We start from the raw sequence: 14362 nt of genomic DNA, 5'->3' as shown, positions 1-14362 counted from the left end.
CTGCGGTCCTGGGGCCAGCGGCTAGCCAGGATGTCCCTCTGGTCCCTCTGTTCCTCGGGAGCCCCTCACCACCTTGCTGTGGGCCCCTTTCCCCTGCTTGACCCCTGGCCCTCACCCTCAGCTCCTGGCCACAGGCTCAGCCTCTTGTGGCCGAGAGCGGGCGGTGGGGGCACCAGGAACCAGCAGAGGTGCAGGGAACAGGAGCCCCACTTCGCGGTGTGGTTTTCACTTGATCCCTTGCTTTGCTGACTGACATCATCTTTTTAAGAGTTAAGTCTGTGGATACAGTGTCCCCTCATTTTATTTATTTATTTATTTATTTAAAGATTTTATTTATTTATTTGAGAGAGAGAATGAGATAGAGAGAGAGTATGAGACGGGGGAGGGTCAGAGGGAGAAGCAGACTCCCTGCCGAGCAGGGAGCCCGATGTGGGACTCGATCCCGGGACTCCAGGATCATGACCTGAGCCGAAGGCAGTCGCTTAACCAACTGAGCCACCCAGGCGCCCCTCCCCTCATTTTAAAAGCTGCTGTGTAGCGCTGACCTGCCCAAGGACACCGTCATTTCTGTGTCCGCGTGACATTGATGGGCATGGAGCTTCTTTCCAAAGCTTCTCATTAACGGCAACAGTGTGACTGCTCCCATTGGGCCAGGTTCTTCCCACTTTTTACCTTTGTGTACCCCCCCCCCCGCAGCCTCCCCAGCCCCCCTCCACACCCAGTAGTTTTAACCCCTTGCACGTTCTTTCAAAACCGAACTCCAGACCGTACTTGGAATTCAACATTTTCCCCATTAATGTCCCCGTTTTGTGCCCGGATCTGTGCAGGCTGTGGTCTCACGGCCATTGGTCACGTGCTCAGGAGAGAGTCAGCTGTGACCCCGTCAGCCATGGAAACAAGCAAACCTTGCCCATTCTGAGCCACGGTCCCTCTGCTGCAAACTGCAGACACGCTGTCCCGGGGACCATCCACCAGGTGTCCAGAGGAAACGCTGGGAAGTGAGACTGAGCATGCTTGCCTTCCCCCTGGGAGCATGGCTGTGGCAAACCTTGGGAAGGCCAGCGAGCAGGGCAGCCAGCTTCCCCCTCCCGTCCCACAGAGTTCACCACTCCCACTTCACAAGCACTCCTGTCTAACACAGGAGGCTCCCAGGGCCGCGGAGTTTGCAGCCCCCACCCCACTCCCAAGAGGGTGGTTCCAGGGTCATGCCAGGAGGATGGTCGCTCAGGCCTGGGGGTGCCTCTGAGCATGGGGCTCCCCAGACAGACCACTCACAGCCCAGGGACACCCACTCCTTCCTGTCAGGGCTGCTAGGGAGATGGCACCATGGGACACAGCCAGCATGGGGAAGGTTGGACATGTCACGGGGGCTGAGTAGACACATGGAGCACCCAGGAGAGCGAATGTCCCACAAGGGCCCAGGGATGTGTGGGCGGGGGCTGCAGCCAGTGACTTGGGATCCCTACAGAGACAGCAGAGTGGGAGGGTGAGCTATGGAGGGTCACAGGACAGGGACAGGACAGAGGAAGAGGGTGAGGTATGGAGGGTCACAGGACAGGGAGGAGGACAGAGGAGGAGGATGAGCTATGGAGGGTCACAGGACAGGGAGGGGGACAGAGGATGAAGTTGAGGTATGGAGGGTCACAGGATGGGGGGAGGACAGAGGAGGAGGGTGAGCTATGGAGAGTCACAGGACGGGGGAGGACAGAGGAGGAGGGTGAGCTATGGAGGGTTACAGGATGGGGAGAGGACAGAGGAGGAGGGTGAGCTATGGAGGATCACAGGATGGGGAGGACAGAGGAGGAGGGTGAGGTATGGAGGGTCACAGGACGGGGGGAGGACAGAGGAGGAGGGTGAGGTATGGAGGGTCGCAGGATGGGGAGGAGGACAGAGGAGGAGGGTGAGCTATGGAGGGTCACAGGACGGGGAGAGGACAGGAGGAGTGTGAGGTATGGAGGGTCACAGGATGGGGGAAAGGACAGAGGAGGAGTGTGAGCTATGGAGGGTCACAGGACGGGGAGGACAGAGGAGGAGGGTGAGCTATGGAGGGTCACAGGACGGGGGTGAGGACAGAGGAGCAGGGTGAGGTATGGAGGGTCACAGGATGGGGAGGAGGACAGAGGAGGAGGGTGAGGTATGGAGGGTCACAGGATGGGGAGGACAGAGGAGGAGGGTGAGGTATGGAGGGTCACAGGACGGGGGAGGACAGAGGAGGAGGGTGAGGTATGGAGGGTCACAGGACAGCTAGGAGGACAGAGGAGAAGGAGGAGGGTGAGGTATGAGGATCTCAGGACGGGGAGGAGGACAGAGGAGGAGGTTTAGGAATGGAGGATCTCAGGTTGGGGAGGAATAGGAGGAGGTTGAGGTATGGAGGATTTCAGGTTGGGGAGGAGGACATAGGAGGAGGATGAGTTATGGAGGGTCACAGGACAGGGAGGGGGACAGAGGAGGAGGTTGAGGTATGGAGGATCTCAGGTTGGGTCGGAGGACATAGGAGGAGGGTGAGGTATGAGGATCTCAGGACAGGGGGCAGGACAGAGGAGGAGGGTGAGCTATGGAGGGTCACAGGATGGGGAGGAGGACAGGAGGAGGGTGAGCTATGGAGGGTTACAGGATGGGGAGGGGGACAGAGGAGGAGGGTGAGGTATGGAGGGTCACAGGACAGCTAGGAGGACAGTGGAGAAGGAGGGTGAGGTATGAGGATCTCAGGACGGGGAGGAGGACAGAGGAGGAGGTTGAGGAATGGAGGATCTCAGGTTGGGGAGGACATAGGAGGAGGTTGAGGTATGGAGGATCTCAGGTTGGGGAGGAGGACATAGAAGGAGGGTGAGGTATGAGGATCTCAGGACAGGGAGGAGGACAGGAGGACAGTGAGGTTGGAGGGTCACAGGACAGGGAGGGGGACAGAGGAGGAGGTTGAGGTATGGAGGATCTCAGGTTGGGTCGGAGGACATAGGAGGAGGGTGAGGTAGGATCTCAGGATGGGGGGCAGGACAGAGGTGGAGGGTGAGGTATGGAGGGTCACAGGACAGAGAGGAGGACAGAGGAGGAGACTGAGGAATGGAGGATCTCAGGTTGGGGAGGACATAGGAGGAGGTTGAGGTATGGAGGGTCACAGGACAGGGAGGGGGACAGAGGAGGAGGCTGAGGTATGGAGGATCTCAGGTTGGGTCGGAGGACATAGGAGGAGGGTGAGGTATGAGGATCTCAGGACAGGGGGCAGGACAGAGGAGGAGGGTGAGCTATGGAGGGTCACAGGATGGGGAGGAGGACAGGAGGAGGGTGAGCTATGGAGGGTCACAGGACAGCCAGGAGGACTTTGGAGGATGGTGAGGAACCCCTAAATGCTGGGTTGGGATCATTTGAGTTGAGACCATCCCTCTAGTCCCCATAGGGGTCAGTGTCTTTAGAGGAGGAGGAACGGGCTCCTGGGGTTTGCCCTCTGTTCACTGAGACACCTTGAGTCGCTGGCTGTGTCTGTACCAGGAAGAGACACCCCAGTGTCCTGGAATCTGCAGCACCTTCTCCCCAGAACCCTGAGAAATAAGTGTTTAAGCCTCCTGGTCTGTGATGTTATCATGGTGTCTGAGTGAAGACTTGGGTACCCCAGGGCATTTGGTCTGTGCTCAGAGCCTTGGTTTCTCCACTGCACACAGGGGTGCTGGCTCAGGGGCAGGGGAGAAGCTCAGCATGCAGAGCAGTCCCTTAATGCTGGTTATGGTAGGTCCCCATCCTCCCTCGTTCCCACCTCGCTGGGTGCTCCGGACCCCTGGCCCTCACAGCCCACTGTGGTGGGGGTCTGCAGGTAGACACACCTGCAGGAGAGGTCATTGGGTCAAGTGGGTGCAGGGGTCTGCTGGGTGTCTTACCTTGGTCCCTAGCCTCAGATGGGGTCCCTGAGGGTGTGTCTCAGACCTGGGCTCCTGGGGGCAGGGGGCAGCCCCTTCCCAGAAAACCCAGGACTCCCACAGGTGGCCCCTCTGGGTTCTGGCTAGGCCTCCACCAGGCAAAGGCCACCTGTCATCCAGGTGGGCCTGGCATTTTGTCCATGCTGTCCCTGCAGCAGGGCCATGGGGATGGAGTTGGGGACAGACTTCCTGGGGCATGTACGGCACTGGCCATTGTCCTGCCTGCCCACCCCTGGGGCCTGCAGCCCTTGTCCATGGCCAGCAAAAGTCCCTGGCTGGGTTCTCGGGGAACCCCACTCCCATTTAAAGGTGCCATGGACACCCAGTCAGGGCAAGTGCTGCCAATGTAGGACCAGGGATAAAGAACCTGCCTTGGGCATGTGTGTGGTGGGGACAGATTGGGGCTGATGCTGGGGCCTGTGCTGGGCTTCTGACTGCCCGCCTCCACCCAGAGGCTCAGGACTTTCAGATGTCCAGTGCTCTTGGCATGCTCCTGGGTCTCCCTCTCCCCTCTGGGTGGTTCTGGGTCCCTTTCTGGCTGGCCCCGGATCCCCACTCTCCCCTCTGGACAGTCTGGGTCTCTTCTGGGTGGTTCTGGATCCCTTTCTGGGTGGTTTTGTGTCTCCTCTGGGTAGTTCTGGGTTCCCTCTGGATGGTTCTGGATCCCTCTCTGGGTGGTCCCAGGTCCCCCTCTCCCCTCTGGACAGTTCTGGATCCCTTTCTGGGTCTCCTCTGGTGGTTCTGGATCCCTTTCTGAGTGGTCCCAGGTCCCCCTCTCCCCTCTGGAGAGTTCTGGATCTCCTCTGGGCAGTCCCGCATCCCCTCTGGCTGGTTCTGGGTCCCTTTCTGGGTGGCCCCAGGTCCCCCTGTCCCTCTGGGTCATTCTGTTCCCTCTCTGGGTGGCAAGGGGTCCCTCTGTCCCTCTGAGTGGTTCTGGATCCCTTTCTAGGCAGTCCCAGGTCCCCCTCTCCCCTCTGGAAAGTTCTGGATCTCCTCTGAGCAGTCCTGGGTCCCCTCTGGCTGGTTTTGGATCCCTTTCTGGGTGGTCCCAGGTCCCCCTCTCCCTTCTGGACAGTCCTCGGTCTCCTCTGGCTCGTTCTGGGTCCCTTTCTGCATGGGCCTGGGTCCCCCTGTCCCTCTGGGTCGTTCTGTTCCCTTTCTGGGTGGCAAAGGGTCCCTCTGGGTGGTTCTAGATCCGTTTCTGGGTGGTCCCAGGTCCGCCTCTCCCCTCCGGACAGTTCTGGATCTCCTCTGGGCAGTCCTGGGTCCCCTCTGGCTGGTTCTGGGTCCCTTTCTGGGTGGCCCGGGTCCCCCTGTCCCTCTGGGTGGTTCTGGATCCCTTTCTGGGTGGTCCCAGGTCCCCCTCTCCCCTCTGGAGAGTTCTGGATCTCCTCTGGGCAGTCCTGGGTCCCCTCTGACTGGTTCTGGGTCCCTTTCTGGGTGGCCCCGGGTCTCCCTGTCCTTCTGGGGGGGGTTCTGTTCCCTTTCTGGGTGGCAGGGGGTCCCTCTGTCCCTCTGGGTGGTTCTGGATCCCTTTCTGGGAGGTCCCAGGTCCCCCCTCTCCCCTCTGGACAGTTCTGGATCTTCTCTGGACAGTCCTGGGTCTCCTCTGGCTGGTTGTGTGTCCCTTTCTGGGTGGCAAAGGGTCCCTTCGAGGTGGTCTTGGATGACCCTCTGGGTGGTCCTGGATCCCTTTCTGAGCGGTCCCAGGTCCCCCACTCCCCTCTGGAAAGTTCTGGATCTCCTCTGGGCAGTCCTGGGTCCCCTCTGGCTGGTTCTGGGTCCCTTTCTGGCTGGCCCCAGGTCCCCCTGTCCCTCTGGGTGGTTCTGATCCCTTTCTGGTGGCAAGGGGTCCCTCTGTCCCTCTGGCTGGTTCTGGATCCCTTTCTGAGTGGTCCCAGGTCCCCCTCTCCCCTCTGGACAGTTCTGGATCTTCTCTGGGCAGTCCTGGGTCTCCTCTGGGTGGTTCTGGGTCCCTTTCTGGCTGGCCCCAGGTCCCCCACTCCCCTCTGGAAAGTTTTGGCTCTCCTCTGGACAGTCCTGGGTCTCCTCTGTCTGGTTCTGGGTCCCTTTCTGGGTGGCCCCAGCTCCCTTCGAGGTGGTCTTGGATGACCCTCTGGGTGGTCCTGGGTCTCCTGGGCTCCTTCCTGTCTTGTACTCCAGGATGCTAGTCTAAGCAGGGTTCCCCACCAGGTGGGGTCCCGGCCCCACCCACATCATTGCTGCCCCCCCACCCCCACAGCTGGCCACCCAGAGCCTCTGCCCTTTGCCTCCCTGGGGCTGGGGGTGAAACCAAATCCCAGGCGGTGACACCCGGGCTATTTTGGAGCTGGGCTGGGCTGGGCTGGGCTGGGCTGGCCGGCTGTGGGGGCGGGCCCAGCCTTCTCCAGCTGACAGCATCGGCCTGTCCTTTCGTCCCCGACCAGTCTGAGGACTGGCCAGAGAGTGGGCTGCTGGGTGGGAGCTGTGTCGGTCCTGGGCCCGTGGCGGGAGGTGAGACCCAGCAGCCCCTGCTCCATCTTCTGCGCCCCACGCCTGGGTGCTGCTCCCAGCCTCCCTTAGAGACAGGTGAGCAGGCGGAGCGGGCAGGGTGGGGGGCCATCCCAGGCCAAGCCCCTCTCCTCCAGGGCTGTTTGGTTGAAGGTCAGGGCTCTGGGGTGCAGAGGGCCTGGGGAGGGGTGTCCAGCCAGGCTGTGTAGCTCCAAGCGTTGGGGCTCTGGAATCCAGCCCCTGACACCATGGTGACCTGAGCTAGACCCTCATGCGGGGGGCGGGGGAGCAGCGGGGTGGGAGGTCAGGGACCGGGGGCACATCCACGTCCTCCTTAGTGGCCTCTTGCTCTAAGTGAGGCCTGGGGGTCTGGCCAGCCCTGCCCCCATCTCTGCTGAGATGGATGCCCGCTGACAGCTGGGGCTATTTTGGGCCTGTTGGCTCAGCAGAGGGGACAGCCAGAGGGGCACTGACACCTGACTCCAGGAAAGAATTTCCCCGGGAGTTCGGGAAGCCGCCAGCCCAGGGGTCTAGGGGGAGGCGCAGACTCCAGGAGCTGCGGTGGAAGTCTTTTCTGGAAGGGTTGAGGTGGGGCAGCAGGGGCTCCTAGGAGGGGACCAAGGTTCTTCAGTCAGGCTGCAAGCCACTTCCCACTTGGCCCCATGAGGAGGACCCAAAATGGGCCAAGCTCTAGAAATCCAAGGATGGAGGCTGTGGGCAGGGCTTGGGTCAGCCCTAGGGACTCCGAGGCTCCAGAGGCATGACGCCAGGTGGGGGTGGGGAGGTCATGGTCTCCTTGTGGAGGGAGACTCCTGCCAGTGGCAAGTTGGGACCTCCACGGAGTGAGCAGTACACTCTGAGGAAGGAAGGGGCTTCCCTGGGAGGCTGGGGCTGAGGTCCTGGTCGGGTGTCCCCTCCTGAGCCTCCGGCCTCACCTCTGCATGTCCAAGTCCAGTGGGAGTTCTGGGGGCCCCCAGAGGGTGCCCCCCTTTGGCCTGAAGGAGTGTGGCTCTGGAGTCCTTGGGCCAGCATTTAGGGTGCCACAGCTCTGTGGACCAGTGGGGATGCCTGCCCAGAGGCGGTTGAGTGTGTGGGAGCCCCCAGGTCTCATGGGTCTGCTGCATCGAGGTTGGGAGCCCAGGCCCTTCACCAGGGCGCCAGGCATCAGGACCATCCCTGGGGGTCCGAGAAGATCTTGGGGTCTCTGCCCATCCTTCCCAGTCCAGGATCAGCCTGTCACCTGCCAAGCTCCTGGGCTGGTTCCCCCTAAGCACATGCAGCGATGGGAACTCCCTCTCCAGTCCCTGTCCTCCTGGCCCCCAGAGACCACCAGCTGTGGAGGTGGCCCTCTGCCCCTGCCTGCTCATGAGCTTGGAGCACCCTGCTCCCATATGTGCACCTGGAGTGGTGGGGGTGAGGATGCAGTGTCCTGTCTCAGGGGTACCCGCAGACCAACTGTGATTGAGGAGGGGGGCACTGGGAGCTCAGAGCTCAGGGCCTCTGGAGACCTGGAGTCAGAGTAACCCTTCCCCAGAGGGACATGAAGGCCCAGGAGGGCGTCCATGGAGGCGGGGCTCGGGTGGCCGCCCACCCGGGGCCTCCCAGCCCCAGAATTTGGCCAGGCGGTGGGGGGCAGGGGACAGAGGTGCTGACTGCACAGTGAGTCAGCAGGCTGGTGCGGGCTCACCTCCTCGAGGGGGATTAAGGGAGATTAGGCCCTGAATCACAGGACGGGAGCCCGAGGGCCCAGAACGTCACCCCGCTTGTCCCCCAGTAGGCAGCCCATGCTGGAAGCCCAGCCCTGGGTTGGGGAGGGAGTTAAGGCGCTTGGGGCCAGCCCCAAGCCCGGGGGTCTGCTGTTCTTACGGAGGGAGGGGGTAGGCCAGGCCCATGCTCACCTTACCCACCTGTGCTGAAGGCCAGCCAGGGCCTGCAAGGGGTAGGCAGAGGCCAGTCACCTGGGCCTTCAGTATGAGGGGTGCCAACCTGTCCCCACAGGGTCCTCCCAGCCAGTGGAGACACAAAGTCTGTAGAGTGACCAGGCCCGGCCAGTCGACCTGGCCAGTCTCAGCCCGACATCCCTGGTTCTTCCCAGGGGACTCTCCGCCTGTCCTCCCTGGGCACACAGCGGGCTATGTGCCGTCCCCCAGGGAGGAGCGGGTGCTCCCAGCGAGCGGGTGTGGGCAGCTCAGTGGGCTCGGGGCTGGCTTGTAAGGAGTCCACCTGGCAGCAGGGTGTCCAATCTCCCTGTTCATCAGGGTTGAGGCGAGTGGGAACCCTGGAGAGGAGCTGACGGGCCCAGTACACAGGACTTTTGTCGGGGGTGCTGCCGGGGGTGGGGAGAGCTGAGGTGCACAGAGCCAGAAGTGTGGCTTCGGAGGTTGAGTCACCTGGAGGAGGAAGGGGCAGGGGCTCAAAGGGGAGCCTCCTGGGACGGAGAACCGGTGACCTCCGGGGCACTGCACTCAGAGAGGGACGAGCCAGCAGCAGCACCTCCCTTGGCCAGGCCCTGTCCAGGTTCAGAGAGCTGCCTCCTCTTCGAGTAGGGGAGACATGGGCAGATTGGAGTTTCAGACTCCAGGAGTCAGCGGTGTGTGGGGAGGGGGACTGGTCACCCGAAGGCAGCTGGGGGGGGGGGGGGGAACATACATACAGAGGCAGGTCTGTGTGGAGAGGTACAGCGTGGCCCCCAGGTAGGGAGGCCGAACAGAGAGGGGGACCAGCCAGGTTGCTGTGTGGTGTTTTGGGACAGGTGCTCAACTGGACCTGGAGTTGGGGTGTGGGGCTAGAGCTGGGGGGACAGGAAGGAGATACACCCACCTGTTAGAAAACCTGTTGTTGGGGGGGGTGTGTGGCACCAGACTCCAAGTGCCCAGAAGGTGGCAAATCTGAGTTTCTGGACCTGCGGGGGGTGGGGGGAGATGAGGCGGTGGCGGGGGAGGGGGGCGCGTCCATCCTGGGTCAGCCTGGGTTCTTCAGGAGGAACTGGCCAGGTGGGGCGCAGATGGGGGACTCGAACAGTACCTGGGTCTCATCCCCACTCTGACCTTCCCCCAACCCGCTCGCAGGTCCCTCCCGCCGCCCCCACCCCCCACCATGGATCACTCATTCAGCGGGGCACCCCGATTTCTGACCCGGCCCAAGGCTTTCGTGGTGTCGGTGGGCAAGGACGCCACGCTGAGCTGCCAGATCGTGGGCAACCCTACGCCGCAGGTGAGCTGGGAGAAGGACCAGCAGCCCGTGGAGGCGGGCGCTCGCTACCGCCTGGCCCAGGACGGCGACCTGTACCGTCTCACCATCCTGGACCTGGCACTGGGTGACAGTGGGCAGTATGTGTGCCGCGCGCGCAACGCCATCGGTGAGGCCTTCGCGGCTGTCGGCCTGCAGGTGGACGCCGAGGCCGCTTGCGCCGAGCAGGCGCCCCATTTCCTTCTGCGGCCCACGTCCATCCGCGTGGGCGAGGGCGCGGAGGCCACCTTCCGCTGCCGCGTGCGCGGCTCGCCGCCCATGGCCGTGAGCTGGGCCAAGGACGGGCGGCGCTTGGGCGCGCCCGACGCCCCCCGAGTGCGCGTGGAGGCCAGCGGCGAGGCGAGCGCGCTGCGCATCCAGGCAGCGCGGCCCCGCGACGGCGGCACCTACACGGTGCGCGCCGAGAACCCGCTGGGCGCCGCCAGCGCCGACGCCGCGCTCACCGTGGACGCGGATGCAGACGCTGCAGGCCCTCCCGGGGCCTCCACAGCCACGCTTCTGGAGCACCTGCAGCGGCGGCGCGAGGCGATGCGCGCTGAGGGCGCCCCGGCCTCGCCACCCAGTTCTGGCACGCGCACCTGCACCGTGACTGAAGGCAAGCACGCGCGCCTCAGCTGCTACGTGACGGGTGAGCCTAAGCCCGAGACGGTATGGAAGAAGGACGGGCAGCTGGTGGTCGAGGGCCGGCGACACCTGGTGTACGAGGATGCTCAGGAGAATTTCGTGCTCAAGATCCTCTTCTGCAAGCAGTCAGACCGGGGCCTCTACACCTGCACGGCATCCAACCTGGTGGGCCAAACCTACAGCTCCGTGCAGGTCGTCGTGCGAGGTGAGCTCGGGGTGCTGGGCGCACGATCCCTGCGCGTGGTCGCTGCCGAGAAGCGCCTCCCCAGCCCCTCCCCCCAGTCCTTTCCACCTGGAATGGAATCCGTCGCGGAATCCAGAGGTAGAGGTCTTGGCGGGCTCTCGCGTTTCCAGAGCCACAGAACGAGGGCGGCAGCGGATGACCCTCAGCCTGTCCCATTGTTTGTGAGAGTCGCATAAGTGAATAACAAAGCGCTCTGTCCTCAGCGCCCCCTCCTCCTGGGAGATGGCCCTGGTGACCCTGGCACTCCACCTCTCTCACAGGATGCTAAGGGGGTCTCCCTGGCAGAGTGGGGGAGAAAGGTAGGGCCGGGGCTGGGGCCGCTCCAGGTTGAGCCGGAAGGCGCTTCTGGGCAGTTTAGAGGCTCCTGTTGAGGACCCCTGTAGGGGTCTGGGCCTCCCCCAGGGTTCTGGGGGAAAGCGTGGGCAACATATGAGGTTGTGTTGGCGAGGCTCCTAAGACCAGAGACCCACCCCCACTTCTGTCCCGCTGGAGGGCCTCAGGGCGCTCCAACCTTCGGTGCGCGCCACAGTACCATCGCCCCAGAGGATAAATGGCCCGGTTCCTCGGGGCGCCCTGCAGAAGCTGCACAGGGAAAAGTGCGCAGGGCAGCAGGGCTTGGCCGACGGCCGGCGCTCAGGGGGTTGCGCGGCGGCCAGCCCTGGTCCCGCTGCCTCACTGCTGGCATGGCTGTGAGCGTGAGCCCTGCGGATTTTGCGGCCCGGGAGCAGCCTCACTGGGCTGTTTTGGGGCTTTACGTGCCTCGTTTCCAGACATCTTCTATTTAAGGGGAGGGGGCTCTTTACGTTCTGTGCCCTCTCCCCTGCCCCCCTTCCATCCCCCTACCTCCCTGGACTCATTCCTGCTGCACCTCTGCCTTCCCACCCACCCCCTGCCCTGGTCCCCTGCCCCCACTCCAGCCCCGTACTCCAACTAATGGAGCCCCTTGACCTGCCCTACTTCCTGCCCTGACCCCACTCTCCGCCTCCCCACCCCCCTCCATCTCCTCCGGCTCCTCTCCCCGGCCCACCGGCCTCAGGCCCGCCGCCCCAGCCTGGCTCACGCGCCCTCTCCCCGCAGAGCCCGCGGTGCCCTTCAGGAAGCGGTTGCAGGACCTGGAGGTGCAGGAGAGGGAGTCGGCCACGTTCCAGTGCGAGGTGGAGCTGCCGACCACCGAGGCCGCGTGGTACAAGGAGGAGACGCGGCTGTGGGCCAGCGCCAAGTACGGCATCGAGGAGGCGGGCACCGAGCGCCGGCTGACCGTGCGCAACGTCTCGGCCGACGACGACGCTGTCTACATCTGCGAGACTGCGGAGGGCAGCCGCACGGTGGCGGAGCTCGCGGTGCAAGGTGGGCGGGGGTCGCGCGGGGCTGGGGTGGGGAAGGGGAGGGAAGGGGCAGGACTGGCTGGAGAGGAGCGCGGAAGAGCGGCGGGGCAGGGGCCGTGCGGGGGCCGTGCAGGGGGCGGAAGGTGGGCTCGGAGGAGGGGCGAGCAGGGGCGGGGGGCGGGGCAGGGCGGAAGGTCGGCTCGGAGGAGGACGCGTGGGCAGGCCCCCCTCGCCGCCCCCCGTCTGACCAGTCCCCCGGCCCTGTCCACCACAGGCAACCTCATCCGGAAGCTCCCGAGGAAGACCGTGGTGCGAGTGGGGGACACGGCCATGTTCTGTGTGGAGCTGGCCAGGCCGGAGGACTCCGTCCACTGGCTGAGGAACCAGGAGGAGGTGGTGGCTGGGGGCCGCGTGGCCATCACCACGGAAGGCACGTGCCACACGCTGACCATCTCCAAGTGCAGCCTGGAGGACATGGGCGAGGTGACCTTCACGGCTGGGGACTGCCGGACATCCACGCAGTTCTTTGTGTCTGGTAAGGGCCCGGGGGGTCCCCTTGGACAGACAGGGCCCTCTCCCCTTCCTTTGTCCACTGGGCCCCGCTGTGCAGTCCCGTTTGCTGCAGGGAGGGCTTCGGGGGCTGGACCAATGGGTCATAGCTCTAGTTTCCTCGGACCACTGGTTTGTTTGCTGCCCTCCTTCACTGTGGTCACCCCAGGTGACTGCAGAGTAGGAGTTCTGGTGACCCCCACTCTGCAAACCAAAGTAGAAGGTACACATTGTTCCAGGGCACACATGTGGGTGAGACAGGTGTGGGACATTGTGCGTGAGCATAGCCTCTTTCTGTGGCCTTTGGTATCACATTTGTAGCTTGGGAGTAGGTCCCTCCCCACCGCCTCCGCTGGGTCAGCCCTTTGTTGGGGTCAGTACCCTCAGAAGGGTCCCTGCACCCTGCTTTGGTCACTGCCTGGCCCAAGACCTGGATACACAGAAGGGGTTTGTCCCCAAACCCCCTGGACAGCTTGTGGTGGCCCTGGACTGTGTGTCCCCAAAGCCAGAGCACTCTTTCCACTGCAACCAGAGAAGTGGCCACAAGGCTGGGGCCAGGGGTTATGGGCCTGCAGCATCCCTTGGCCCAGCAGTCCCCTCGGGCCATGGACAGTGCAGACGGTGAAAGCACGCCCCCAGGAGGGGGCTTGACCTTGGACCCAGGGCTTGGGGAGGGAGCTCCCAGTCAGTGACATCGTGGGGCTGTGCTCTACCCAGCCCCTAGGAAGCCGCCCCTGCACGCCCCTGAGGCCCCTGAGGTAAAGGCCAGGACAGAGTGCTCCGTGACCCTCGGCTGGTCCCCACCACCCCACGGGGACCGCCCTGTCCCCATCGATGGTTATCTGGTGGAAAAGAAGCGGCTTGGCGCCTACACCTGGAGCCGGTGCCATGAGGCCAAGTGGGTGGATGTGCGTGAGCTGACCGTGGCCGGCGTGTCCGAGGAGGGGGACTTCCAGTTCCGGGTGTCAGCTGTGAACAGCTTTGGCCACAGTCCCTACCTGGAGTTCCCAGGGACTGTCCACCTGGGTAAGTGTGCCTGCACCGTGGGCTTCCTGGGGAAGGGGCGCTTGGGCCCAGGCTCAGGAGGAGGAGGGGAGGAGGGTGGAGCCTGGCCCCTTCTGAAGCCCTCACCCTGCAGCCCCCCAGCTGGCCCTGAGGACGCCTCTGAAGGCAGTGGAGGCCGTGGAGGGTGGCGAGGTGACCTTCTCCGTGGACCTCACTCTGGCCTCGGCGGGCGAGTGGTTCCTGGACGGGCGGGCCCTGAAGGCCAGCGGCGTGTACGTGATCCGTCACGAGGGCACACGGCACGCCCTCACCATCCGCTCCGTGTCCGCCAGCCTGCACGGCGCAGAGCTCAAGTTCGTGGCCAACGGCATCGAGAGCAGTATCCGCATGGAGGTCCGAGGTAGGAGGACCCCAGCTGTGACCCCCAGGCGTCTGCCCCAGGGGTGGGTGGGGGCTCCCAGAGCTGCTGCTTGTCCTGGGGCAGGTGGGCTCCTGGGCGGTCTCCTGGATTAGGCAGGGCTGGGCAGGGGAGGGCGGTGTGAGGCAGCTTGCCCAGGGCTGGCAGTGGCCTCGGCCACAGTGTGCGAGTGGAGGAGGGGCTACAGAGCCTCACTCTTCTATCTGCCTGCTCCCCTCCATCCCCAAACTTCCCTTCCTCTCTCCCGATTCCTTCTGTCACCCTGTAATCTTGTCTCTTCCTTTCCTGCCTCTCCCTGTTCCCACATACCTGACTCTCCCCACTCTGTCCACTCTCCATTGTCCCCTCCCCTCCCTGTCCATCCTCTCTGTGTACCTCTGTCCACTTTTCTCTCTTCACTCCCTCTGTGTCCCCTCCCCCGTCCATGTCCTCTGCCCATACCCCAATGTTCCCTCCCCCTGTCCCCTTCTCCTCCGTCCATGCCTCTTCTTTCGCCTCCTCCACTGTCCACTCCCCCTCTCTGTCCACGCACCTTTTGTGCACTTGTCTC

General features: G+C 63.6%; 1 protein-coding gene across 1 annotated transcript in view; it reads left to right on the top strand.

Moving 5' to 3' along the window:
• OBSCN (obscurin, cytoskeletal calmodulin and titin-interacting RhoGEF) overlaps positions 1-14362 on the top strand; it is a 133173-nt gene that overhangs the window by 2018 nt on the left and 116793 nt on the right. Inside the window, exons 2-6 of the mRNA XM_032397906.1 lie at positions 9467-10476; positions 11593-11862; positions 12115-12375; positions 13107-13415; positions 13528-13794. Of these exons, the coding sequence (XP_032253797.1) occupies positions 9495-10476; positions 11593-11862; positions 12115-12375; positions 13107-13415; positions 13528-13794 (2089 nt within the window). The 5' untranslated portion in view covers positions 9467-9494. The remainder of the gene's footprint in view (positions 1-9466; positions 10477-11592; positions 11863-12114; positions 12376-13106; positions 13416-13527; positions 13795-14362) is intronic.

The sequence above is a fragment of the Phoca vitulina genome, unplaced genomic scaffold, assembly GCF_004348235.1.
Source record: "Phoca vitulina isolate PV1807 unplaced genomic scaffold, GSC_HSeal_1.0 scaffold106, whole genome shotgun sequence".
Taxonomy (NCBI): domain Eukaryota; kingdom Metazoa; phylum Chordata; class Mammalia; order Carnivora; family Phocidae; genus Phoca; species Phoca vitulina.
Note: the sequence above shows the minus strand (reverse complement) of the source record. Positions and strands in the feature narration are given on the sequence as shown.